General features: G+C 35.3%; 5 protein-coding genes and 1 non-coding gene across 11 annotated transcripts; 1 reads left to right on the top strand and 5 right to left on the bottom strand.

Moving 5' to 3' along the window:
• Positions 1-10: 10 nt before the first annotated feature.
• LOC116013242 (F-box protein At4g35930) lies at positions 11-2,494 on the bottom strand. Of its 2 annotated transcripts, none has more exons than XM_031252888.1 (5): positions 2,358-2,494; positions 1,498-1,949; positions 842-916; positions 657-766; positions 11-562 (listed from the first exon to the last, which is right to left on the bottom strand). In XM_031252888.1, exons 2-5 carry the CDS (start codon positions 1,873-1,875, stop codon positions 301-303), a joined length of 825 nt encoding a protein of 274 aa, XP_031108748.1. In that variant the 5' UTR covers positions 1,876-1,949; positions 2,358-2,494; the 3' UTR covers positions 11-300. The 2 variants fall into 2 exon arrangements, with proteins under 2 accessions (XP_031108748.1, XP_031108749.1); XM_031252889.1 differs by having other exon boundaries at positions 1,498-1,934; positions 2,358-2,488.
• A 4,628-nt stretch (positions 2,495-7,122) lies between these two features.
• Positions 7,123-10,410, top strand: LOC116012391 (protein MID1-COMPLEMENTING ACTIVITY 1-like). 4 transcript variants are annotated; one of them, XM_031251923.1, is made up of 9 exons: positions 7,140-7,301; positions 7,398-7,488; positions 7,594-8,067; positions 8,401-8,804; positions 9,016-9,125; positions 9,363-9,434; positions 9,535-9,641; positions 9,810-9,903; positions 10,144-10,410. In XM_031251923.1, exons 3-9 carry the CDS (start codon positions 7,660-7,662, stop codon positions 10,206-10,208), a joined length of 1,260 nt encoding a protein of 419 aa, XP_031107783.1. In that variant the 5' UTR covers positions 7,140-7,301; positions 7,398-7,488; positions 7,594-7,659; the 3' UTR covers positions 10,209-10,410. The 4 variants fall into 4 exon arrangements, with proteins under 4 accessions (XP_031107781.1, XP_031107783.1, XP_031107780.1 ...); XM_031251921.1 differs by having other exon boundaries at positions 7,123-7,232; positions 7,398-8,067; XM_031251920.1 differs by having other exon boundaries at positions 7,141-7,301; positions 7,398-8,067.
• Positions 10,411-11,430: 1,020 nt separating this feature from the next.
• Positions 11,431-11,502, bottom strand: TRNAE-UUC. Its single transcript has one exon. It is a non-coding gene; the product is annotated as a tRNA-Glu (tRNA).
• Positions 11,503-12,001: 499 nt separating this feature from the next.
• On the bottom strand, positions 12,002-12,382 carry LOC116012393. The gene has a single exon (XM_031251924.1). It carries the CDS (start codon positions 12,380-12,382, stop codon positions 12,002-12,004), a length of 381 nt encoding a protein of 126 aa, XP_031107784.1.
• Positions 12,383-15,720: 3,338 nt separating this feature from the next.
• On the bottom strand, positions 15,721-16,882 carry LOC116014071 (bZIP transcription factor 27-like). The gene is made up of 3 exons (XM_031254058.1): positions 16,480-16,882; positions 16,131-16,208; positions 15,721-16,007 (listed from the first exon to the last, which is right to left on the bottom strand). Exons 1-3 carry the CDS (start codon positions 16,813-16,815, stop codon positions 15,948-15,950), a joined length of 474 nt encoding a protein of 157 aa, XP_031109918.1. The 5' UTR covers positions 16,816-16,882; the 3' UTR covers positions 15,721-15,947.
• Positions 16,883-20,121: 3,239 nt separating this feature from the next.
• LOC116013335 (la-related protein 1C-like) lies at positions 20,122-24,380 on the bottom strand. 2 transcript variants are annotated; one of them, XM_031253023.1, is made up of 7 exons: positions 23,552-24,380; positions 22,722-23,301; positions 22,497-22,650; positions 22,281-22,371; positions 21,047-21,118; positions 20,532-20,738; positions 20,122-20,454 (listed from the first exon to the last, which is right to left on the bottom strand). In XM_031253023.1, the coding sequence occupies exons 1-7, from the start codon at positions 24,005-24,007 to the stop codon at positions 20,431-20,433; spliced, it is 1,584 nt and encodes a 527-aa protein (XP_031108883.1). In that variant the 5' UTR covers positions 24,008-24,380; the 3' UTR covers positions 20,122-20,430. The 2 variants fall into 2 exon arrangements, with proteins under 2 accessions (XP_031108883.1, XP_031108884.1); XM_031253024.1 differs by having other exon boundaries at positions 20,122-20,457; positions 23,552-24,379.
• Between the last annotated feature and the right edge of the window lie 3,209 nt (positions 24,381-27,589).

The raw sequence follows: 27,589 nt of genomic DNA, 5'->3' as shown, positions 1-27,589 counted from the left end.
CAAATTTGGATGAAATTCCAAACAGGCGAACTAGATGTTGCGCCATATAGCTATTAAATTTAAAATCCGTTATACAGGAAAACTATGCACAAGACCTGACCCCACCGATTACTGACTGACGCACTAAACGTATTATTGGTTCACAATCTTCAGACCTAAACCTCTAATTAAGCCAATCTTCTTCAATCACCATAACTCCAATAAGTGCTCCCGTGACCTGACAAAACTGCAACCCCTCCACTACTAATGCTACCATATATATACACACACAAAGGAGCTACGGAACACGCTGCAATCAAATCAAAGAAGTTTATTCTGTGCGACGGCCTGGCACAGTTCATCTTCATAGAATAGAACTCTGTTGGAACCTAGAGATTTGCATAAAGGCTTTGACAGAACAGATGGCACCAAGCACCTCGAAGAAGGAAATGCTGATTCCTGGAAGAGAACGGCTGCAATTTGCCGCATTTCAGTGTGCTTGAGACGAGAAGGAGGGCGGGGACCATGCCTGGGTGCCTTGGGGGTGTGTGGGCTGGGAACCAAATCTTTCCCATCACCCTTGCTGCAAGTTAGTCCACCATATTAGAAAAGATCAACAGAATCAATTTAATCAACCATATGAAATCTAGTAGATGATAAAAGGTCAAGATACCTACCTCACAAAAGGCCAGTGATCTGTAGGAAGAGGAGTCATGATCCTCAACATCTCTTGTCGAGTTCGATCTGGAGTAGTATAATTAAAATGGAATTGTCTTGCTTGAATCACCTAAAATCCAGTTGTACAAGAATTAGTCTCTTTGTTTCTCAGGCATAAAATGAAGAGTAGGGAAGAGAAACTCACAGCCTTTCTGATCTTCTGGGAGACATGGAAGACAGCTTTGAGTTGGTCATGGTGAAGGTGGCAAAGTAGTTTCACCTCAATCACAAAAGAGACACGAATCAGTACATTTGAAGATCTCAATTGAATCCAAACCACCAAACAAATGTAGCAAATCACCAAGTTTCAAATTTCAGCTTCTGATCTATGCACCACTTTGATATGAATGTAAGACACTCTTTTTTTTTTCTATAGAGCATATAACAAATAACTTAGGTGCAAAGAAAGACAGAAATAAAACTTTTATTACATATGTTGAAAGATTTGCAATTGAGTCTCTTGCAAAATCTATAAGAACTAAAGCTAAAGAATATCCTCTTTTTTGTACACATAGTTAAAGATTATTATGGATTAGTAAGAGCTCAATGATGTATATCCACATCATCACCAAAAGTATTACTTTTTTGTCAAATATGATAGTATTTCAGGAATTAAAGATGGTCTACTGCTCCAACAACAGAGCATCTGTATTTCCCAGTAAAGGCCTACTCAAACATCAGTGGTAGTACCAAGCAAAATCAAAAACAACAAAATCATCTTGATAAGTAGTAAGAAACAGAATACCAAGAATAATATATAGATTGGCAGAGCAACAGCAGAAAATAATAAAATATGCATACCAGCAAATCCATTGGGAGAGATTCAAGTCGAGACTCTGACTCACAAACTTCAGCACCAGGTGTCTTTGGAGTCTTTTGCAGATTATTCACCTTTGACATATCAAATGGTGAACACACAGAACCAAATCTAAACCCAACGGGAGATAAAATCAGGGGACTTTTAGCAATAATTTCACTTTCAAGTTCACCATCAACACTCGGCTCATCTGCATCCATCACAGCTATCCTTTTCTTTCCAAGATCCGTACAAGACTTGGCAGCTGACACCTTACTATACCGAAGCTGAGCAAGAGCACCTGGTTTCAAATACTTGTTCTTCGAACTCCTTGTCCGCCTTTTCTGTTTATGGATCCTTGATTGCTTATCTCTGGGAGACATTATTCTATTTCGTTGCTCACAAAACCTTCCGTCCTCAAATAATCCAAGCTTTCAGTATCCTATAGTTTCAAAATCTGAAATCAACACAAAATATACCCGATCATGATAAATTAACAAAATACAAACCTAATCAGGAAAACATCGCCAAAACACTCTCTCTAAATAGCAAGACAGTTATTCAACATAAACTACACAAACACAAGAAAGATGTTCCTTGCTCCGGTTAGCTAATTAAACAACTGTACACGTTAAACAAGCATAAACCGAATCTGGACCTTAACCAAAAAAAAAAAAAAAAATCAATTACAGAAAATGAATTCATTCAGAAGCTCATGCCGTACTGAACACACAGAAGCATAAAATTTACAGAACGGTAGCCAAAATGAAACGAAATCAGAACAGTTACACAACAGACGACTAATCACTAATCACGACAACAAACTAAATAATCAAGTATCATTCAAAACCGAGGAATTACGAACCTGAAAATCAGCAATCTCATGATTAGCAAAAGTATAACAGAGAGAAAATCCTCGGCAGGAGAGAGAGAGAGAGAGAGAGAGAAGCCAGTGAGTCGGAGAGGGAGGGAAATGATGAGAGAGAGGCGGGGCCTAGGGTTTTGCAGTTGGTGAAAATAAAAATAAAAACAATTAATAGAAAAATGTAAAATGGATTTGAAATTGTTGTAAAATCCCGCCAGAATGCCAAAATTTTTAGCTACAGTTGTTGAATACGACTGCCTATTTCTTCGGATCCCCAATGGCGCGTGTGGCCCGGGTTCGGCACACGTGCGACTTAATTGGTCTACGTGTGCTTACGCGGGAGGCTGCTATTGGACAAGTGATCTGTCACAGAAAGGCATCCGATGTGGAATTTCTGACGTGGGATCCAATCCTACGGCGTGGATGGCGGCAGAGAGATTCGGTTCCGTTTTTATTTACTCCGTATTTATTTATATTTATTTAACGCACGCAATTTTCTCCGTTCTTCGCGTTTTAAAATTTATTTTGAGGGGGAAAAGAACCGCATATGATATCCTTGTACAGTTGTGGTAATTAAATCCTACCAGAATTAATAATACGGAGTAATATACATTAAAAATATATTTAATAATAGTAAATGTTAAATTGAGGATGTAGATGTTGGTATTTACACTATGTAAAGATATGAAAGTTTATAATATTATTGAATCTCTCTCAAAAAAAAAAAAATATTATTGAATCATCGTGTGAAGTTGGACATAAAATTAAATAGTTATATTCGGATAAAATAATAAGCTAGTACAAATAAACAAGTGTGATATGGATGAGAGATTCTATAAACGCATGTTCCAAGTGTTATTCATATAGAATGTATAAGTTTAATATATTATGATGATACTTTTACAAATGAATTTACGAAACACTTATTAGTTGGTTGAGTGAATTCAATATATACAAACGACTAAAGTGATTTGTGTTAACATCATTATAAACGTATGTAGGCCACTTTGGTTGTTATAAGGCTAATTAAGATGAATGACATATTTTATAACGAATTAGGCACACATCAACCATTAAAATAATTAATCTTTTGATTTACATAAAAGCTCGCGCTCGCCATAATGAGTTTAAGCTTTGTTACTCATAACTGACTTACTCAACGAAGGGGGTCAATGTATAACTTCCACAGGAAGTCAGGCTTTGAACATTGTGATTACTAAACCAATTATCCAACGAACTCGATCAAGATTGTCTCTGAAAACTTGATCTTTAAAATTGAGAGAATGTATACATTATTTATTTATTTTACTTATCACGCTACTTTAAGACTTTGATCGCCCTATAATAATTCATAACTAAAGCATCATATACAATATCGATGCTATTTATGTCAATTGTTACATTGCACCCTAATTTCATTTCATTATGTTAAATGATCAGTTAACTCATTAATGAATATAATAAATTATTATTTCCTTTTTTAAAATGTTACATGTCACCCCTTAATTATGTGAACGAAACACAATATACAACTATATTCAAAGTGTTACTTATTTTTAAACTACAGTAAAAATTCTTATATTTGTAAAGTTCTAGTTCAATAATTTAGATTATTTCCTTTCCAGAAAAAAAAAAAAAAAAGGAAGCAATTAAGTTGATACAAAATCATAATGAAAAAATAAAAAATAAAAACAAATCTCATTATGGGGGTTGGTAAATTGGGAAAAGATGAAGAGCCAAGAGGAGGTACATAATGGTGTGAGGGACTGAGAGGACACACATTTCTCCTGACCAGATTTATTGCCACCTTACAATATTTCAAATACATTCAAATCTGAATATTTACTGTTACTGCTACATTTTTAAAACATGATTCGTGGTCATCCTTTGTTAAAATGGTAATCCTTATATTAAAAAATATTATACTAATCAGAAATAAAATTATTACTTGTATGAAAAAGTATAGTACTCTTGAATAAAAATGTAACACTTTTATATTTTTTATTTAAAAGTATTACATTTTTACTCAAAAATATTACAAAGACTTTATTCGTCATTAATATTACATTCGTCCATATAAGTATTACATTTTCACATTGATCCAGCTCGGTCCGACCCAGCTCAGAAATAATAATTCGTGAAACGGTCACACAAGTATGATCCTTAATTGATATATCTAACTTTCCTTTTAAATTTTTTTAACTTTGTTCTTTTGGGTTTTATGGGCATAATTTGCGTATCTGCGGTTCTGCATTGCAGTGGTTTGGCACGTCGAATTTCCCCATTGGAGCCCAATGAAGGATTCATACCGATAGCACAATATCATTGTGCTCTGGGCAAAATGTCTAGACTAAAAGCCCAATAAAACATACCTGAGTTGTTATGCTATGGACCCGAGTCCATGTTCAAATTTTAGAACTATATATTCACAATTTTAAAATTCTATGCTCATAATTTTAAAATTATATATTTACAATTACAGAACTCTATATTCACAATTTCATAACTCTATATTCAACAATATAACACAATTTTGAATCTATATAACAAAATTATGAATATTGAGTAATGTAATTTTGTATACTGAGATCTAAAATTGTGAATATAGAGTTCTGAATTTGTGAACAGAGTTTTAAAATTGTGAACATGGACCCGGGTCCATAGCATATTTTGCCAACATACCTGGCAAATTATAATATGGATCATAGTTCGCATTGCAATGCAGAGCGTAGAAAAATATTCACTTTTATTATACCGACAATGAAATGTTATTAATGTTTAATATATTGAAAACTCATGTTTTAGTATTATATCTAAAAAAACGTTCAATGTACTAAAAATAAATATTCAGTATAATAATAATGAATATTATGTTGCCAAAGATCTTGTGGTTAAGTGGCATGAAGTGACATTGACTTGTTTGGGCGTAAGTGTATATGAACAGATATTTCACATGCATGAAGCTAAGTTATGCACCCCAAGGTACAAAGTTTTGTAATCACTTTAGATATAAATTAACAAAAACGTTTATAGATATTAAGAAAAAGAACCCAACAAAAAATATAAATTAACAAAAACGTTTATAGATATTAAGAAAAAAAAAACCAACAAAAAAACACTTATTAGAATTTATGGAAAACAAAAAATGGCGCACCTTTTTGTCTATTCGATCAAGATTTTTTATTTTTTTTTTCACCTGAGAGTTAATTCGCACGTGAACCTTCCCTGTATATATATAATTATTTGTTCCCCTCCAAAAGTTTTTATACTACAATTAATTTGACATATCTTAGAGCATCCTTATAAATTGAGTTTTTTTTTTCGCGTTTTTTAGGAGTTTTTGTAAGTGTGTTCATGAAAGAGAAAATGGGAGGAGATAAAAAAAAAATCAAACAAAACTGATATTTAAAAAATAAAAATAAAAATAAGATGTGTCATGCGCGCCTTAGGAGCGCCGCCCGCCATTGCACGCGCTTGCATGGGCAGCTGCTGCTGTGCGCATTTCGCGCACAACAACTGATGTTTGTAAAATTCATTGGTCACATTTTACTGTGCTATGAATGCTTCTTTGCATATGATTCCCTCCCCTCTCTCATCTCCTCATCTCTCATGCCATGTTGACATTTTATCTTACATAAATCAAATAAAAACCCTGGTAAGAGTGCTCTTATAACCATTATGTATTTGATGACTCACTTCTTTGCTGACGATTAATTAGTCTCAACTACGGCATCATAATTCACAGCAGCGCAGATGGTCTAGTCAATCTGTTAGTGAAAATGTCACCCCGAAGGCTGTGCTACTGATATCCTACCAGTCGCTCCCCCAAACACATTCCAAAACTAAATAAATATATCATACAAAAAATTCCCACTACTCAAATAAAAAGAATATAAAGTAAAAATTAAGTAAAATAAAAGCCAAAGGCGTTAGGTTGGTTCTAAGAAATGTGTAAGCAAAGGGAATTGAATGTGTAGAAAATGATCCCACAACCACTTCTTCAGCCTCCTTATTTCTGTCAACTAAAAATGACGTGACATGCATAACCGGTTTGCGTACCCTACAAACATAATTCACGACCCTTTACTCCATACCAGATAAAAATGCACACGTGTGCACTCGCAAATTTTACAAACGTATAGTATATGATGTATCTGACACTGTTCAACGCATTCGATCAACCTAAGAAAACAACTGGACCACGTCAAAGATGTCAATATATTCGTCAATTGTGGCGTCTTCATGATCTGTATAACGTTATATATTTTTGTACCACTTGTTAGGATAAGCAAAGAGTTAATTAATTTGTCATAGAGGAGAAAAATGGCACATAAACTGTACTTGAGCTTTGGCTCAATGCCCCCAAAAGCAAGAAATATGCTCGCGTGTTTCAACTAGAACACCAAAAAAAACTAATTCAACCCATGTAAGATAGCCAAAAGCAAGAAATATGTTCCCGTGTTTCAACGAGAACACCGAAAAAAAACCTAATTCAACTCCATGTAAGATAGTCAAAATACGTTAAGCAATTGACATGATATATTTGTTTATGACTATGCCAAAAGTTATAGCGTGTAACTTTATTATTATTATTACTATTTTTTATATCTTCGTAGGAGTTAGTCCCACATTTTGAAAGATAGAATACCAGACTTGTCCCTTCGAACCTCCACCCAACCATTATCGTTGCCACTTGGTTCTGGACTTGGCTTTTTGAGCTCTACTAAACAAAGTGAAATTGTATATGCATGGCGCATAAGTATAATGCTATGCTCTTTTTGTTAGTTGATTTCCATTGTAAACAGGTTTTATTTGGAAATTGGAAAGAATCAGGGCTGTAAAATCCGGTGAGCTGACCGTGGGAGTTACAATTAGGTGACGCCGTTAAAGAGTTTAATCAGTACTTCTACGCTTTTGTTTTGATATTTTGTCCAATTATTGGAAGTTGAGTTTCATTTCTTTTCTCTCTGCATTCTTACTATCTTTTGATCTTCTCTTTGTGGAAGAGGAATGTGAGAGATTTACTGTAATTTGTCTCAGTGGAAGAGCAGCACTGGAATTTGAGGATCTGCATTAATGGCGGTGGTTTGATGTTACTGGATTTGATTTGCAATAGTTTTTGGGAAATTAGGTATTCTGATCGAGGTGTAGAAGTGAAATTCTACATTGGAATGTTATGGAAAGAGGAGAAAGGATTGGTTCTAACTAATTTTGGAATTGTTGTGTTGATCTGCAGAATGTGTATATAATTGGGTTGAACAATACAGTGGATAGGATTGAGGGTTGTTGAGTGGGGGAAACAATGGCTTCTTGGGAACTTCTTGGTGAAATGGCAAATGTTGCACAGCTAACTGGGATTGATGCAGCAAGGCTAATTGGGATGATAGTGAAGGCGGCAAGCACAGCCAAGATGCACAAGAAGAATTGCAGGCAGTTCGCGCTGCATCTCAAGTTGATTGGCAATTTGTTGGAACAGCTCAAGATATCAGACCTGAAGATGTATCCAGAAACCCGGGAGCCGCTGGAACAGTTTGAAGATGCATTGAGGAGGTCTTATGTCTTGGTTAATAGTTGTCAGGATCGAAGCTATCTTTATCTTCTGGCTATGGGTTGGAGCATTGTTTATCAGTTCAGGAAGGCTCAGAATGAGATTGACAGATATTTGAAGATCATTCCCCTCATCACTCTGGTTGACAATACTCGTGTCAGGGTACTGAAAATTTCCCCACACTTTCCATTTTACTGCATCATATTTCCATGTTAATTGAAATGTTAAAAATATGGCGATCACAGATTGGTATCTGCACTAGCTAGTCTTGGTTTAACTGTTTACTCTCATAGATACTGCAGTTATTTTGTGCTATTTGGTCTATAATCTGTAATATTAACACGAGCGGCTTGTGCTTTCTAGTTATGAGCAAAATGTGGTAAGGAATGCATAATCCAAGCTGGTAAAATGGCAGGAGTTTAAACGTAGTGTAAGAAAAATGAAATGGCTGCTTTCTTTACTTAAATGTGTTGCTGTTTTTCCATATATTGTCAGGAGAGGTTGGAAGTTATTGAAATGGACCAGCGTGAATACACGCTGGATGATGAAGACAGGAAGGTGCAAGAAGTCATTCTGAAGCCAGATCCCTCCTTAGATGATGCGGTTGTGTTGAAGAAAACCCTTTCTTGTTCCTACCCGAGCATGCCCATCAACGAGGCACTTCGAAAAGAAAATGAAAAGCTTCACCTAGAGCTGCAACTCTCGCAAGCGAATTTGGATGTGCATCAGTGTGAATTCATTCAGCATATTCTTGATGTCACTGAAGTCGTTGCAGCTAGTTCTCTTTCAGAAACAAGTTCACCGGCCAAACCTCCTAATAAGGCGGAGCGTGATTCCTCTGCTGCTTATATTGATCAGGATCACTATAACCAAAACTATAAAAAGAGTAATGAGAAAAGGTCAGTTTCAAGGTTGGTTTTCTTAATAAAAGAAATAGTCCTGTTGCATATGTTTCTGTTGTCTTGTCCATTTATTTTCTTACGTGGATGGTTCAGACTTTTTCCAGAAGTTCATTATGCCTCCTTGTAGTGATAATTCAATACATCACAACATTTATCACACTTTTACTCTTCTTCTAGTTCCTTACCAAGTGTACTTTCTATTATGCAGGAATAATTCTTCATTTTCATCCAAACATGATTTGCCCTCTTCCAAGGGTTCACATCAATACGAACAATGGCATTCTGATCTTCTGGGCTGTTGTTCAGAACCTCTTCTTTGTACGCCACACAGGACATCATTCTACTTTAACTAAGTTTATTCTTTTTCTTCCTCATTTCCGATATGCACAAAGATGGCTGACGTTTTAGCTTTGAGATTAGCAAGATGCCGAAAGAAACTATGGATATTAAGTAGTTTATATTGGCACACTTTACTTCTTTTAGCAGAGTTTAAGATGACGATCTGTAGGTCATCTTTCTGACACCAATGAACATAGAAGAACATTTTTGGTGCAGGCATAAAAACCATGTTCTTTCCTTGTGGGACATTGTCGAGAATAGCGACTGTAGCCTACAACAGGCATATATGTGAGACTCTCTAAATTCAGTTCAAAGTTGTCTTATAACTACTCCATATACAAGATCACGTGTAAGAAAGGATGGCACTTTGTTTTTGTCTGGCATGCAGCTTCTGCAGAAGCCTTTAATGAAATAATGGCATACTCCTTAGTGTTGTCCTGCTGCTGTTACACTTGCTGCATCAGAAGAAAACTTCGGAAAAAGCTAAGCATTGTGGTATTACCTCGCACTCCTCACCTATGTTTTAACTATTTATGCGCACATACACACACACGTATATATAAAGAAAAGTATTGAGTCATTTTTCCAGAAGCAGAACACAGAACATACAACAAAACATCTTATTATTTGGTGGTGTATACTGCCTTTACTTTGGGTATGCAGGGAGGATTCATTGATGACTTCCTCTCCCACGCAATGTGCTGTTGCTGTGCCCTCGTCCAGGAATGGCGAGAAGTGGAGATTCGTGGAATTGATGGTAACGCCTTAAAGCCAAATTAAAGCTCAACCCTTTCATTTCTAGCTTCAAGCCTTCAACCAGGAACTCGATAATTAACTATGAACAAGATAATCTTTTTTCGAAGTGATTAGGCTTAAATGTGTGGGCATGTTGCGTTTTGAATAACTAAACGCATTAAGCTATTCAGCTTTGACTCTACTGTTACCATTACTGCACATTTGTTATTCGTTAAGAATGCATACACGGTTCATTGTGCAGGTACACAGAAGACGAAAACCAGCCCTCCACCCTCCCAATTCATGGACTCCTCTATGGTGCAATAGAAAGTATGGTAGATTTTTCTGAGATTTTAGATGTATATATATAGTTTAAAGCTACATACATTGGTGATATGGCTAGCCAGGCGCTATTGTGAATAATACTTCTTTTATGCCATGGATTAATCATCTTTATCTGTAAGAGGCAACCTTTTTGATAGCTTAGCTTGCTCAGATTCTGCTGTGTATATGTTTGATTTTTCAGTCACTTCCTTTATTATTGATTCATTTCATTGCTTGCCAGTGGCAATTGGTAATCCCTGCTTACCAATTGGGCTTGGGCTTGGGCTTGGGCTTGTAGGTCAGTTGAGAAACATCAACCAAATCCTAATAAAAATCGATCTCATAATTTTACTTCTTGCCTAATTTCATCTATGCTCCATCACTTTTTTTTTTAGTACTGTTGACTATATTACAATATAATATCTGTCTATACATACTTTCTCAACTTAAAAGCACAAAGAGTCAATAATCTTACTGAAATTTAAACCTGTGACTTTCCGTTTGGGAGAGCCACAGTAATACCGTTTGACTATCTTTGGCTCCCATCACTTTTATTTTAGTCAGTATGTTAATAAAGTGATAAGACACAAACGTGTTCCACAAAGTATCTTAGGATTTGTTGCTTTAACCACCCTTACAAACCATGCAAAACAAGTGATCGAAAGGTAACAAAACTAAATTAATTAATTACTGCTACCATCTTCTCTACACTATTCTTTATATATCATGGCCCCATGCACAATGTTTCTCTCTGTCTACAACTTCAATTCTCCAGCAAATCAAATCATTAATTAATAACATAATTAATGCGTGTAATAATATAATAATGTTGTTGTTCAAGAATCTAGTGCTCTCCATTTCCGCCCTCTTCAGCAAAACACACCGGCAGACAATCAACGATTACTCATCGTTCTGCTCTAAATCCGACGGTGGCGAGAGCACCACCATTCACGGGGAGGGGTTATGCTGTGTTTGTTTGTCAAGGTTGAAGGAAGGTGGGAGCTTTCGTGTACTGCCCTGCATGCACAGGTTTCATAGGTCGTGCGTTGATAAGTGGCTGAGTGCTGGCCGGAAAACCTGCCCGGTTTGTCGGTTTCCGGTGAAAGACAGTGGGCCACCGGAGAAGGGGAAAAGAGAAGCGACGACGGAGGAGATGGCTGTATGGTTTTCCTCCTTCCATACATCTGGGCAAAGCTTTATATAAGCAAAAAAATAAATAACAAACTTCCGTTGCCGGGAATCGAACCCGGGTCTCCTGGGTGAAAGCCAGATATCCTAACCGCTGGACGACAACGGAATTGATGTTAGATCACCAAGGAATAACTTTGAAGTACGTAACTATACTCGAGTTTTTCCCACGACAATTTGACCATTTCCGCATTTAGTCTTCTACTATTAATTTTTCTACATTTGGTCTTCCGCACTAATTTCTAATCATTTGATGACCAAATTTGTATTTCTATGTTATTGAACATGAGTACTTATCTTGAAAGATTTGATCGTTTTCTATGACATTTTTAACTTAAAAATTTGGTCACTTGTGATAAAAACAAAATTTAACTGGAGGATTCAATATGACAATGTTTTAAAAGTCGTGGGACCAAATATAAAATAATTAATAGTAAAGGACTAAATTTAAAAATATCCAATATTTCTAATTTTATGGGATGACTAAAAGTGAAAAAAGCTCAATTATTTTTTTATTTTTTTTTGAGAAAAAGAACTTAATTCATTAAATCAGATGAAATACAATCAACAAGAAAAAGGGGAGGAGCATCAAACCACTCCCCGCAACCTTACAAAGAAACGGGCCCCCGAGCAACAATGTGGGTAGCACGATTCGCAGATCGCTTAACAAAACAGAAGTCTACACCCTCAATCGTAGATGCAACTTCTCTAACATCGTCAATAAAAAAACCAAAAGCAGAAATAAAAGGATTCCAAGATAAAGCATAATAAACGAGTTGCCTATCAGTTTCAACATCTACGTTACCCATCCCGGTTCCTTTCAACCAACTCATCGCTTCACGAACACACATAGCCTCAGCCTCTTGGACACTGTAATTACCACTTATACGCATGGCCTTAGCAGCTAAAAACACACCAAGGTGATCTCGAAGAACCCAGCCTAAGCCCATTACATTATGATTAGCATCCAATGTAGCGTCCGTATTCATCTTCAGTCGTCCTGGTAACGGAGCATTCCACTTCATTAAAAGTCTATTCACACCCAGCGGAATCAATGTGTGAGTATGCACTGCCTTCCAATTATTCATAAAGGTAAGGCATGAACGAATCACATCATCGCAGTCAAAAGTAGCACCATTCCAGATAATGTTGTTACGGCTCCCCCACAACCCCCAACATACCATTAAAAACTTGCATCTCATATCTTCCTTCAAAATAGTAAGCATATAAAAGAACCAATCACTCACTGTACCTTGACCAAAGGTCGTCGTAGTAATGCCTAGCTTTGTCCACATAGTCGCAGCATGCACACACTCCATGAACAAATGCCTAGCAGACTCCTCGGTCTGCCCACACATATGGCACATTTGTGAGCAATATACTCGTTTTAACAATAAAGCATCTCGAGTTGGTAAATATGATGAGACAAGTTGCTAGCAAAATACCTTCACTTTAGGGGGTACCTTAAGATTCCATATCATATGCCATGGTCTGTTGTCCTGTATTTCTCCCACCAACATTCTGTAACCAGACTTTACCGTGTAACTGCCTTTCGCTTCCTTATACCCCATCACTAGGTTTTCTCATGCAAACTGGAATATTGAGAATAATGTTGGCATCCCGCTCATTGAAAATGTCATGCACACACTCCTCATCCCATCCCGTTCCATGTGGATTAAATAAGGAAGAGACAGGAGCTTCATAAACAGTCCCATGCAGCGATGTACTTACAAATGGGTTTTCATCAGTAGGTAGCCAAGGATCAGTGCCTATTTTTGTAGTCAAGCCATTTACAATGCATCTTCTACAGCCCCGTCGCATAAGCTCCTGAACCTCAATAAGTCCACTCCAAATAAAAGAAGGATTGCTCCCGGGGGTCGCGTCAAGAAATGAACCATTAGGATAATAACGACTTTTATAGACTCTAGCCACGAGAGAATTAGGTCTAGTAATTAGGCGCCACGCTTGTTTACCAAGTAAGGCTATATTCATTTCCTGGAGCCTTTTGAATCCCAACCCTCCCTTTTCTTTTGGAAAGCACAGACCACTCCACGATCTCCATCGAACTCCTTTTCCATCACCACATGAACCTGTCCACCAATATTTATTAAAGAGGGTTTCAATATCCTTGCACAGACCAACAGGAAGCAGGAAGACCATCATTGCATAACATGGCATGGCTTGTAAAACATTCTTGAGAAGTACCTCCCGACCAGCACGAGATAAAAACTTGGAGTTCCAACTTCTTACTCGGGTTAATATTCTTTCTCTCAAGAATCCCAAAATCATCTTTTTATTTCTACCCACAAGAGATGGTAGGCCGAGATACTTGCCCGAAGTATCCCTTCACGGACCCCAAGCTCACGAACAACTGCATCCCTAGTACGTTGTTGCACATTAGTACTGAAACATACCAAAGATTTATCAAAGTTTATTTGCTGACCAGATGCAGCTCAATTATACTCATTTAAAATACTAAATTTCAAATTATATTCAACTCCTTGTATCTGATAATGGAATTGGAATTCGAAAGCAGTAGTTAAAAAGGAGAGAAATAAAGAGATGTGGAAGGCAATCCTGTACTCACTTTTTTATAGAGTAAAAAGCTTTGTAAAAGATTAAAAATTAAATAGTTAATAAGCCTTGTAAAATATTAAAATCAAGGTCACTTTTTTTTTTTCCCTTCGTATTCAATCATTTCTTAGGTATGTAAATGGAAATATTCCAATACATAAAAAAAAAAATTGTAATTGAAACATTTCAACAGTTAACCAATTCAAAATAATTTCATAAATTTTATTTTATTAGCAGTTGTAGAGTGCATGATTCGAATCTTATCAAAGACTAAAAAAAGGGGACAGTTGGAGACTCGCAGATCGACTAGTTTAAACACATATCGCGATTTACTTACTCTATCAGTCTCTAAGGCATGCAGAAGCGATAAGCCCTTAAGTTTGGAATTCATACTAATAAACATGTAATTTCCAAAATTGAAACAAGTATGACCTAACACAGTAACATCATATCACAGAGGGCAAATAAAAAAAATGTAATTGTTTATTGGGAAAATTGCACTTTTTGTTCTTAATTCATAGCGTAATTATAGAATTCGTCCCTAAATGTTAGTCATGATCACTTTTCACCCTTAAACTATCATTCGCGTTGCACTTTTCGCTTTTCTATTAACTTTTTGTGTTCACTTTTCATCTCTAAATTATACTCCACACTAAAGTTGCAAATTTCGTCGCTAATATTTTGTTAGTAAAGGGACAAAAATTGCAACACCAATAATAATTTAGAGACGAAATGTGAACATGACCAACAATCAGAGACGAATTCTACAGAGACGAAAATTATAATTTTTCCTTATTTATATTAAGAAAGTGAAAAGTATTCTGCCATTATATTGACCACGTACAAAGGAAAGCCAAACAAGTAACTAAAGAAAGAATTGAGGTCCCCAAAGGCGAGGAATTAAAGTATGAGAATATCAACTTGTATCATATATATGCTGCATGGCATGCGATTGCGACTTGGACTTTTTCCATATATCATTGCAAGAAAAAACAAAAAATAAATGCAGACGAATCTTATAAATTCAATCAACCTCGATCGTATATTTTGTGTCTTTTTAGTATGTATTTTATATTTTAATTTTAATATTGTATAGGCATGGTGACAGATCAAAAGAGTAAATTATACAGTAGATCATATTAATATTGTAAAGTGGACCATTAATAAATGTTCATTTTAGTACATTTAATGTTCATTTACATTTTACAAGAATGCATGTCCCCTTCGATCAGCAACCCGTGGTTGCCTTCTGCAGGGGAAAGCGGTCAATTGATCGCCTTCTTTGGTAGACGGCTATCGCCGGGCGTCAGAGATGATAAAATTAATGTCGGAACTCTAATGACCTATAATAGCAGATCATTTCATTGTCCCAATAATCAATATAACATGCTAAACGGTGTAATTATACTTTTTAAAAGTTTAAGTGTCTAATTGACTTTTCAATTAAGTTTAGGAGCTTATTTGACCATTTTCTCTAATAATAATAATTTTTAATAATGATTTAGTTATAATGGTTACATGTGACTTTAATGTGAATCAGTAAAATGCGATTTTTCTATCAAAATGGTCACAAGTTAAGTTTCGTAGTTAGAATTACAATTATCACATTTCAAATTGATAAACGGGGTGTTTGATAAATAGTTGTTAGTTAATAGCGGTTAGCGGGTTTTGACTAGTTAATAACATTAACGGATTGTAGAAGAATGTTTGGTAAATTGATTGTTAACTAATAGCTGATTATATGCAAAATGACTTTCTCACAAAAATTAATAAAAAAAGCTACTTTGAGCAGCTTTTGGAACGATAAGATGTTACAAAAAGCTAATTAATTAAACATTTATAAATTGTTTAACTAAGTCAAACAGCTAATATATAATAGTTAAATAAGCCAAAATTTGAATTCCAATAGTGATACTGATTTGCATGTATGTCTTAAACAAACGCCGCAAATAAAGTTGTAGTGGTGGCGGAAAAGATGAGTCAGAAGGGAGAGGACGAGGTGCGGCGGAGAGAGCGGTGATCGGCCGCAGCTACAGACAACTGCATATATATATGCCCAGTACAGTACAGTTCAATGAAACAAAAACTTATATATTGTCATAGAAATTAAATGCTGAATCATTGTTATTAGCATCAAAACAACAACGTAACGTAACATTCTACCTCGTGATGCTGTTTCTTGAGCCTCGCATTTTCTTTACTCAACTGGGCAACTTCCAGCTCCAATTCACGCGTGTATGCCTGCAATCAACAAATATCACTGAATTGAACTAATTACTCCAAAATTTTTATGTTATTAATTTGGTAATTACAAGCTAGGTTACACGTTTTGATCGATTCATATTGGAGCCGCCTATTTAGCTACAATCAAGCTAAACTAATTTATTCAATTTAATATTTTGCGAGTTAGGGTTACGAGACGTCATTTACCACTTTCATATGATTGCAAAAAAAATAAAAATAAAAAAATGGTATTAATTAGTAGCATGAATTAATGGTGTGTGGGGCTTTCCTGTTTTCTGGCTCTTGATCGAGCAGCTGAGATCCGGTTCTTGATGAGGCGGCGACGTTTCTGGTCGGGCGGCGGCGACCTCTTTCCTCCTCCGTTGGCGGTGGCGGGCGGCGTGACGGAGGCAGGTGGCGGTGGCGGGGGGATATTGGAAGTGGGCAAGACATCATCAAAAACCGCATTGTGCAATTCTTGCGTCAAGGGCTCCAAATTGTGATAGCAGGGTAGGTCGGATACCAAGTTGAGACTCAGATTAATGGGTTCCATGAAACCTTTGACGCTAGTTGGGCCGCCATTCTGGAGAGAGGAGAGGTTCATGTCTTCCCCAATTGAATCCATATATATTTTGTTGAAGAAGACGGTATGTAGCTACACCACACATTCTCCATAGCTGGCCTCGCACGTATATAATGGAAAGAGGAGCAAGGCCAATATAGCCCGCAACCTCAAACAAGTTGGTCTGATTATTAGTAATTATAATGCTTTAAGTTTAGTTCTCAGAGGGGCAATTTATTGACTTTTTTTGTTTGAACTGGTTAGCTATGAACAACTAGGTTGATTTACTCTTTGTAGTCATTTGCCAGTTCAGGTCACAATGTAGCGTTTAGCCCGGCTCGTGCATACTCTCAACATAGTAATTGCTAGTTTTTCTCGTCACTAAATAATTCTTTGTTGGCTAGGGTCATAAGGTGAGATTTAATAGTGCACACTCTCCAATAAGAATGGGAAGTTGTTCTCATCACTAAAAAAAAAGTGACAATACAACATCTTTTGATTAAGTTTGCCTATATTGAATTTACATAATAGACCATTTGATAATAACAACGCGTTTCCTTCATAGTTCCGATTAATCAACTTCTTATCCCCATGAAATTAATTCAAATTTTATTACAAGATTTCACTATTTCTTGATAAGGCTTGCGAAAAAGTTCTTTTAGGCTATAATTTCGAGCTCGTATAACAAACTTATAGCTCCAGCCCTAATTGAATCTAAAATCATTTTTGTATAATCTTAAACTCATATAATTTGATCCATGACTTTATATTAATGTGAAAGGGACACAAAATGAAATGTCGAGTGCATGGTGCATCGCTTTTCTCTTTGTGGTCAAATATTCTGATTCCAATTCAATGTATGCAACTAGTAGTAATAAATAAAGTGACGGGCAGTACATCTAGAAAATAAAATGTTGATATTGACACACTCTATGTCTCTATGTGGATAATTGGCTCTATTTTCAATATATGAAAAAAAAAATCATTTCAATTATTGGTCTAGTAGACAATAAGCCTCACTTAAAAGCATCTCCGATGGAGTTTTTAGGATAGTTTTTCGTGAGATTTTTGAGGCATGAAATTTTATGTGGAAGTGAGAGATGGAAGAGAGAGAGGAGGTTGGGTTCTTGTAAGATGATCAAGTTTTTGTCTACTATTGTGGGCCCCACAAAGTTATTAAAAAGAAAGAAAGGCAGCTGGTTCGCGTTAAACTCACCAGTAGCGCCCAGTGACGACCACCCCCATTTATTACTATTTCTTTTCTTTTTTTTTTTTTATTGTTTTTTTTTCTCCCCTCATCTTTCCTACTTGGCTTCTTTAATCTTGTGCAAAAACCAAACTATTGGAGATACTCAGACTTGTTTTTCATTGTCACGACGAACAATGGGGGTTAGTAATTAGCTTTTCTGCAAATGTATACGGCATTGAGTGTTTGTGCGTAGAAGTGTACAGTTCTTCTCATAGGCGCATAATTTGGTCTAAAATTGTGTGTGAATAACCAATTTGTATAATAAACTTTTATGTGAATGTGTACGTCACAATACTTCCATTTCTTTCTCTTGAGCTCACAAATAGAGACACAAATGGGATGTAAAAATCGGTACTTTATAAGAATGAAAGAGGGCCACAAATAGGATTCTTGAATGCATTCACTTTTAAAAAATAAAAATTAAAAGTTCAGATATTCTGATTCCTATTTATGCAACTAGTAAACAGTGATGGGCAGGTGGACTGGACTTCACTGCGTTTTTTCTTAGTCGAATCTTTCAGGTTACCCCTTCAATCATCAAGAAAGATTGGGCATATATATACTCCCATTTTACTCTCTTATTCATTTGTACATTGACCATGTAAATTATGTGACAAAAATAATATTTTAAAGTCACCTCTTCGACCATAAAAAAAAATTAAATGTAACCTCTTCAATTGTCAAGAATGGAGACATATACTCGCATTTTACTTTATTCATTTATACGTTGACAATGTAAATCATACCACATAAATAATACGAGTATTCAATAGGAACATACATTGTAGTTGAATCACCCTTTCTATCTCAATTTACTTATCTTTGATTATACGGAGTACTATTTTTTATAATGATATTTATCTAATAATTACTAGGGAAAAGGGTCAAATTAGCCCCTGAACATTAGCCGAAAAGTCAATTAGGCCCCCGAACATTTAAAAAGTGCAATTAGACTCTTTAACATGTAAAATTTGGGCAAAAAACCCCAAAAACCGGTAAATGACCTGCAATTGCAGGTCATTTAGGGTTCAGGGGAAAATCCGGCGAAAGGCAACCAAAAGGTTGCCTTACGCCATTTCCGCCATGGAAGGCGACCAGATCTGGTCGCCATCCCAGGAGGAGGGCGACTGCCACCGTCGCCCTCCTCCTGGGAAGGCGACAAATGCGGTTGCCTTCCACCAGAGGAAGGTGACCTTGGTCGCCTTCCATGGTGGAAGGCGACCATCCGCCGGAGTCCGGCGACCGGCGCCGGTCGCCGGATTATTGCCTGAACAGTAAATGATTTGCAATGGCAGGTCATTTACCGGTTTTTGGGCTTATTTGATCCAATTTTACATGTTAAAGGGCCTAATTGCACTTTTTAAATGTTTAGGGGCCTAATTGACTTTTCGGCTAATGTTCAAGGGCTAATTTGACCCTTTTTATGTGGTGAAACCAACCAATTCACATTCTTTTTACAATTTGCGATAGTTACTAAGCGAACTACTTGAATGTTTGACTCCTGTAGAGATACACCATGTTAAAAAACGAGTTAATTATCAAAATGATTCTTGACTATAACAAAACTATCAATTTGGTCAATGACTTTTTTTTGTCTAATTAAATCCTCAACTTTAAAAATCTTACCAATTTGATCCTCCGCTTGGTCAAAAATCTACTTAAATCGAGGGTATTAACAGATAGTCAAGGACCAAATTGATAATTTCAAGAATACCCTCAAATTAAACAGAATGAACTAAACAAACATTTTAAAGTTGACTTAATTAAGCTAAAAAGGTAATCAATAATCAAATCGATAATTTCACTATAGTCCTAAGAACCAAGCTCACTGAGTAACAATGTAGGTTTAACTTGAACTGAACCCAAATTGGTCTCACTAATCGAAATACCTGAAAAACCACTATAGCAGATTCCCTATTGACCAATATTACCCTAGACATGAAGTAATACTAGTAGTCTCTAAATCTACAAAACAAGACAACATCAGCTCTAGCTAGCCAGACTACAATGCAGTATTGTGATTTGGTAAAAAGGCAGACTATTCATCCTACCTTTTATCCAAGCAGGTATAATAGATGCTAAAACAACCCCAAAGAAAAGCAACAGCAATGGGTCTCACATGGACAACCAAAATCAAAACTCTTGTGTTGGATAAAATAGTAATAACACAGTCACAGTCACGGAATAATTAATAGGGCAACACTTTGTCCAAAACAAAACAAAATATACATCCCATCAAGTCAAACAACCAGCTTCCAACTCGGTTTAATCCTCTATCTTCTGTGTTTTCTTTTATTCTTAGTAATAATAAATCGTTCTCTCTTTCTCTTTTCTTTTCTCTCCTTTTTTTCTTGTTTGGTTGTCCAATTTGCGCACCAAGGTTCTTTGTGAGTCAGCGCTGTCCCTCAAAAAGAATCTGAGTGCACTCGTCAAGATTGAACTTGGCTATTCTTCTACTGCAAACAAAAACCACGACAATTAGTCTTAGTTCCTCCAACTTCCAGTTGGTATTGACCGATGAATTACTTACCTCCGATGATGATCTATTAAGATGTGCTTCAGCATTACCGCGTTCATGTTCATTAGCATTTTTCTCATCCAAGGTGACGCCCTGAAAATGCTGGCTAAGTACATCAGAACCAGGACTTCGGACAGATTGAGGACTTGAAATCGAATATTGTACGGACGGTGGCAAGATCCACTTTTTCCAGTCATTTCGTGGCCTCAATTTTTCACCCTGCATAACAAAATGTCTACATTTATTCATGGAGGAATAACAAAATGTATTCACTGATATAGATCACAACTTCACGCACAGCAACCTATATACATTTAATGTTATTCCTACAGATGATGTCTAGGTAAGAGCACAAAAAGTAGACACATTCCAAAAAGCACGGCTTCACATGTTGCATAGTAAATCAAATTAACCATTGCCAGATTCAGACACATCCAGTTTACTTCAAGGGTAATACAGCTACTTATGCAATTACAAGAATAGCGTAGATATTTAGTTAAATTGTCTAAAGGAAAGAGCAGTCATACCTGTATTTCTACCACGGTTGAAGTTCGTATAGCATGCATTATGAGCTGTATATCATCCGTCAACTCTGCAACCTATACATTGACAGAATATAAACTAGTATTCGCAGCATAAGATTAAAATATATCTCTTAAACATGCACCAATATACAAGAAAGAAAGATTTAAGATACACTCATCCCAAAAAGTGAGCTTCAAGAATAATCAAACATGCACTACAACACTCTATCAGGTAGACATACAAAAGAAATACACTTCCGAAATCCGACTCAAACCAAAAATGCACGTAATGAGAGGTTCAACAGCCAAGGTGAAGAAATAGAACATAAATTTTCTAGAACATTTGGCCCAAGATTGCAAATACAAATCATAGAGAACCATATCCAATAATCTTAACGTACCAATGACATCTAATTGATGGAAGAAATAGCCTAACTGACCTCAGTAACACAATTTCAAGTAGAACACGGTATATATCAACCAGTTTCCTAAACTATCATATAATATTTGAAACTTAGATTGGTATACAGGTGCGCTAATAGGTATCAAAAGCAAAACAATAATAGTAAATAAGGTTTTGTCCTTTTCTTCGTGCTATAAGGAATTTTCAACATGCTGTACAACGTAACCATGCATAAAGATGCAAAAACACAAAAATAAGGAGCTTGAGTACATATCACAACATGAAAACAATTTTTTTTTACTTAAACAATATGCAAAAAATACATAAATGGAAACAAATTGGGTCTATTATATGTCAATATGCATGTATGCATTTATGCATGACATGCAACTGAACAGCATACACACAGGCATGGCATATATGCATAGCTCATTATTCCTTAATTTGAAAATTCATTTTTGTCTAAACTAGTAGAAACATTATCATATAAATAAAGATATATACTTATAGCAGTCGATATAAAATAATACTTTCATGTATGAATACAATGGGTGTATAACAAAATGGAAAGAACAGCAAAACAAAACAGTATAACCGCACAACCCACATGGTCAGATGGAAGATGCAAATGTCACTGACATCTCCAAGAAAGCAAACTAGATAAGCTATGTTCATCAGTTCATTACAGAGATCAACTTCAGTTTTAAAACTAAAATGCAAACTAACACATAAATATATAATGCTGACAGTAAATAAAGTGTAAAACTGTGATTTAGGATCTAAATAGAAACAAAAATATTTTCACTGACACTTCCTTTAACCTACTCAACTCACTTTCTTGAAGCTGGCTATTAATCTGACATGAACCCAGCCTTGATCATCCATTTCTTTCCGCAAATACATGTCTTTAATTAAATTTTCGTTACTGCATGGGAACAGGGAACATGCAAATTAAACATTACCATTTGTATTCAGGAAGCATCTTTTAAATATAAGCTAAAACTGCCCTGTAAAAAGAAAAAAAGAAACAATGCCTAGTTAAGAAACTACCTGAAATAATACTCTATCTGATTTACTATCTTAGAAAGCAATTGGGGATCTAGAAATTGATAGAACACCGGTGGGCCAGGTGGCGGAGAAGCAAGCATAGGCATTACTAGTGAATCTGGATGTGGCCCCGGTACATAATACATAGGAGGAACTTCTGTAGATTTATTATGTATCAGTAAATAGACACAAATCTAAGAAAAGAACTTCAAAAACAATAAAATTCACCTGGATAAACTATAGGAGAGCCCAAAGGACGCATAGGCATGAGTGGGGGAATAAAAGGAGGGGAAGGGGGAGGCACACGTAGGAAGGGTCTAGAAGGCACCCTCAGTGGCTGCAAGTGAGCATCTCTGTTGCCAAAACTTCGATTAGCATTCCAATCCTGATTTCCACGTTCTTGATCACGCCCACCACCATGACCATGGTGATAAGATCCATCCCCCCGAGGGCGTGGTCTACCATTACCCTTTCTGGGTGAACTTCGTGTGTATTGGTTCTCATTCCCACCAATAGATTGGGACCCAAATCCTCCCCTCTGTCCACCATCCCTATGCACATTATCTCTTGCATATGGCTCCACACCGGGCTTTCCAGCACTATTAGGTGCCATTTCCACCACCAAACTTTGTGGTTGCTGCGGCTGAGACACACTGCCATTCGCTAATGCAGTATTGCTCGAGTTCCCACCAGCACCACGCTTATTAGATCTCTGACGTGCAGGGACATGATTTGGAGTTGAATTTGGAGTAGTTGTATTATTAGTATGAACAGGCTTAGGTGAAGATGATGGAGCTATGCCAGTGCCCTAACATATGCACACAAAAAATGCAAAAGTGAATAGCTCAATAATAAGAATAAAAACAAGTATGTTAGTTTTTTTTTTGAAGAAAAAACAAGTATGTTAGTTATGTACAAAAGTTGCAGTGAAGACTTAAAAAAGAGTTATGAAAGAATAGTACAACTATGAATGACATATTTCAGCAACATATAATATAAAAGAAAATAAAGCTAAAAAGGATATGGCATTGTTTTAATTGCATGTAAATGGGGATAACCTGAGGTGGAGGGACTGAACCATCCAATGGGGTTTTTAGGGGATCATAAGAAGCAGATTTTGGAGAAGCCTTTGTGGATTCCGAGAGGGCAGGCCAAGACACTGCCCCCATCACAGGGCCAGCCTCTGTAGAACCATTAGGTTTGTTCCAAGCTGGCTTCTTTACTGCATTGTTGCCACTGTCACTATTCTCAAAGCTCTCAGGCTGAGCTTCAGTAGCAGTATCCTGCAGAGGCGAATTCCCAGTTGCCCAACCAGAGACGCTTTCCATGTGTTCTTGAGCAACACTAGTCGAAGGAGAAGGCGGGCATTGAGGAGGGATCACCACAGGTACTACTAATTCCGATTCGCCAACTATCTGAGTCCAGCGCCGAGACTTGGGACTACTGACCCCACCGGCGGCGGCGGCGGCGGCGTTTAGTGCAGGAGAGGTAGGGTTAGAGGAAGCGGTGGCCATCAATGAAAATTAGGGTTTGGAAATCCAAAAATTGATATAAGCTTCCAAATTAGGGTTTCAAAATCAGAGTAAAATCTTCTAGCCTAAAGATCATAAACAAACGAAATAACAAATTCCAAACAATAAAAAGAATCAAATCAATCAGGAGTTCAAGGGAAACTAGAACTTTCCCAAGATAAAAGATTTTAGGCCGATCAGTAAGAAAGATCGAATCCAATAGCTCCGTGAAGAGGCAATCGGTCTCGAGCGCTTCAACCGCACCGTCACAACAGCACAAAGAGGAGGACTCTCTCTCTCTCTCTCTCCTCTCCTCTCCTCTCCTCTCCTCTACTACTACGTTTTGTTTTAGTCCTTTTCCTCTACATTACGGAGTAGTTGTTTCTCTGTCTACTACTAACAACAACAAAACCGGTTCTTCTATTCTACGTTTACAAAATTACCCTTCAGCTCATTGCAGCCTGGACTTTATTCAAATATTATTTTTTATACCCTAATGGCAAATCTTGCCCTTTATTCAAATATTATTATGCTGGATAATTATATTTCAAATCTCAAATTTTGTTAAATTTTTTATCTTGTCCTTTTTATATTCTAATTACAATTCATGATAATTATATTTCAAATTTTGTTACATTTTTTTATCCTGATCTTTTTATATTCTAATTACAATGCTAGATAATTATATTTCAAATTAAATTATGCTCAAATTTTATTAAATTTTTTAAATATTCATGATCTTTTACAAGATAATATTTGTTCTAAATTTTTTTCAAATATTTTTCAAACAAAGAATAAAAAAATCTACCACCGAATTCGATCATGTAACCACCACTGTATATAATTTAATTGAAATTAATTTATAATTTATTATTATTGGATTCAGTTGATTTGTAAATCTTAAAATAGATTTAATTTCCCCTTCTAGTCATGTAAATATCAATAAATTATGAATAAACTTTTGATGGGTCCATGAGAGACGGTCTAAAGGATAATTGAAGTTTGGTGGGCTAAGGGGTCAGCTTAGCCAGTGAGTCCGTTTGAAAAAGTGGTGGTATGTTTGGGGGCTAACTGGATAAGGACTTCCTCAATAGTGATTGATTTTTAAGGAGATTTTGTAGGTGTGATTAGAAAAAATAAAATAAGAGTAGAGGAAAAAAATAATAAAATCAAAATCTCTAAAAAAAAAAAATAATAACAAAATTTTGGTTTTATGCGCCCAGACATGTGCGAGAATTGTGCCTCGCGCACGTGAGGCGCAATTCTCCTCTTACAATGAGCCTCACACAACCTGTCAAAAACTCCACATTAAGGATGCGTTTAGTAGCGCGATAGGGAACAAAATTTGAGAAAAGCGAGCGAGGGGAGGTATTTTCCGTCCATGTTGTGGGGTCCCAGGTATCAGCCAGTTGGCAAGTGACGGATCCCACGTGACCAAAACAAACAGACCCCACGTGACCAAAACGAACCAAAGCATATCGTCGGTGACCGCTCGACGTATCGTTCCTAAGCCCACAGCCCAGGGTCTTTCCACCCAATCATTATGGTCCACACAGGTGTGTGAACTATACTATCAAATAATGTACATTCAATATAAAAATAATGTACATTGTATTTATGAAACATACATTATTTGTGTACTGAATGTACATTATTTTTATAGTACAAAAATAATGTACATTTAGTACATTAAAAATGTACATTTTATTATGGTCCACACAACTGTGTGGACCAATAATTTGCCCTTGCAAATGATGTTTTTTTTTTTCATTTATTATGATTCTCCCATATATGAAATAATTTGTTAGATATGGAACAAAAATGTCATTTATTCACTTTTACAATAACTAGTATTTTCGCATGTGCGTTGCACGGAATGGATTTGTTATAATATTTAAAGAATATTTGGATCAATATACAATTATATATATTATAACATCGAATATTATATAGCGCAATTGATGAAATTGATTGGATCGATTATGTTTTCTGATGTTTTCCTTTAATTTAGAACAAATAATTGTCCAATTACCCGGGCGTGGATAATTTTTTTTATTATATATTGAGATAATAAAAATAAAGATGAAATTATAAAAAATTCTAATATTGAACGTGTACATTTATTTGATTATAAGATTAGTACAAAAATATTACTCAATTAATTGAATAATATATGACTTGTTTGTCTAAAATTATCTTAAAAAGATCTATAAGTAATATGACTTATATAATTATATTATGACTTATATAATTATATTATTACTAAAATAAATACGAGAAAATGAGAAATAAATTAGTTGTAATTATTATAAAAATAAATTCAACGACCAATGCTTAACTTAATTGTCATAATAATTATTAGGCAATTATTATTAGTCAATTACACTAATATATGTGTAATTATACTTTTATACTTTAAGTATATTCATTTTTCCCATATTGCATTTAGTTTTATCTTCCTCCTCCATATTTGAATGAATTAATTTTGATTATTATAAAAATCTAACAACCCATGTTCAATTAATTTTTGTAAAGTTTAAATAACTTAAGAGTTTTTAAAAGGAAAGTATAATTAACTATTAAAGTTTTTAAATAATTTTCAGTCAATTAGTAATATCCTTTTCTTTTCCCGATAAATGATTTTACTTTTATTAATAGTGTTGATACGTGAGTATACATATTATCAATTTATAGATATTAGTTAATTTCTATTTTACATTTTTTTAACAAATAAGTTTTATTAATTATTTGACCAATAAAATATTTCATTAATTGACTACAAAAGTTTAGGCGGGGAATGAAATAGGAGGATTTTACTTTTATATATATTATAGAATATAGATTACGATCTTTTTATATTTTAAATCAATTAGTAATATCATTTTTCTCGAAATAATGGTCAAATAAACCACTGAACTACACACAAAACTGCAATTAGGCCATCGAACTCAAAAAGAATGCAATTGGATTCCTGAACTATATAAACTCATGCAATTAAGTACAAATTGACATGTTTTAAAAAAAAAAAAGTCCAAATTGACCTGTTTACCTACAATTGTGATGACATGGTGGTTACTAAATTTAAAATAAACTTTTTAAATAATTTTAATTAAAATAATTAAATAATAATAATAATAATAAAATTTTAAAAAAAAAATAGACGTCTCCGGCAGTTCTTCTATTTTTTTAATTTTTTTTTAATTATTAGTGCCGATTGTTATGTGTAAATTAATATCAGGCAACCTTATCTAGGAAAAATGAAAAGAATTACGTAGTAATATTTACCTAATTTTCGTTCCATTTTTAATTGATGATGTAGAATATTATTATTGAAATATTTCCGTTTCATTTTTAATTTCCGTTCCTTTTTTAATTTATCTTTAATATTGTTTATAATATGCCTTTATTAGTTATGATTTAGAATGTTTTCCTTTTTTAATTAAATTGCAATGATATGACCATTTCCTTTTGCATTTTAGTTAATTATGGATAATTTTTTTATTTACAGTCAATTATTAATATTCATTTCCTTTTATATATTCAATCAATTAGTAACATCAGATTCATTTTTAGTCGATTTTTTTT

This window comes from Ipomoea triloba, chromosome 3, assembly GCF_003576645.1.
Source record: "Ipomoea triloba cultivar NCNSP0323 chromosome 3, ASM357664v1".
Classification (NCBI taxonomy): domain Eukaryota; kingdom Viridiplantae; phylum Streptophyta; class Magnoliopsida; order Solanales; family Convolvulaceae; genus Ipomoea; species Ipomoea triloba.
Note: the sequence above shows the minus strand (reverse complement) of the source record. Positions and strands in the feature narration are given on the sequence as shown.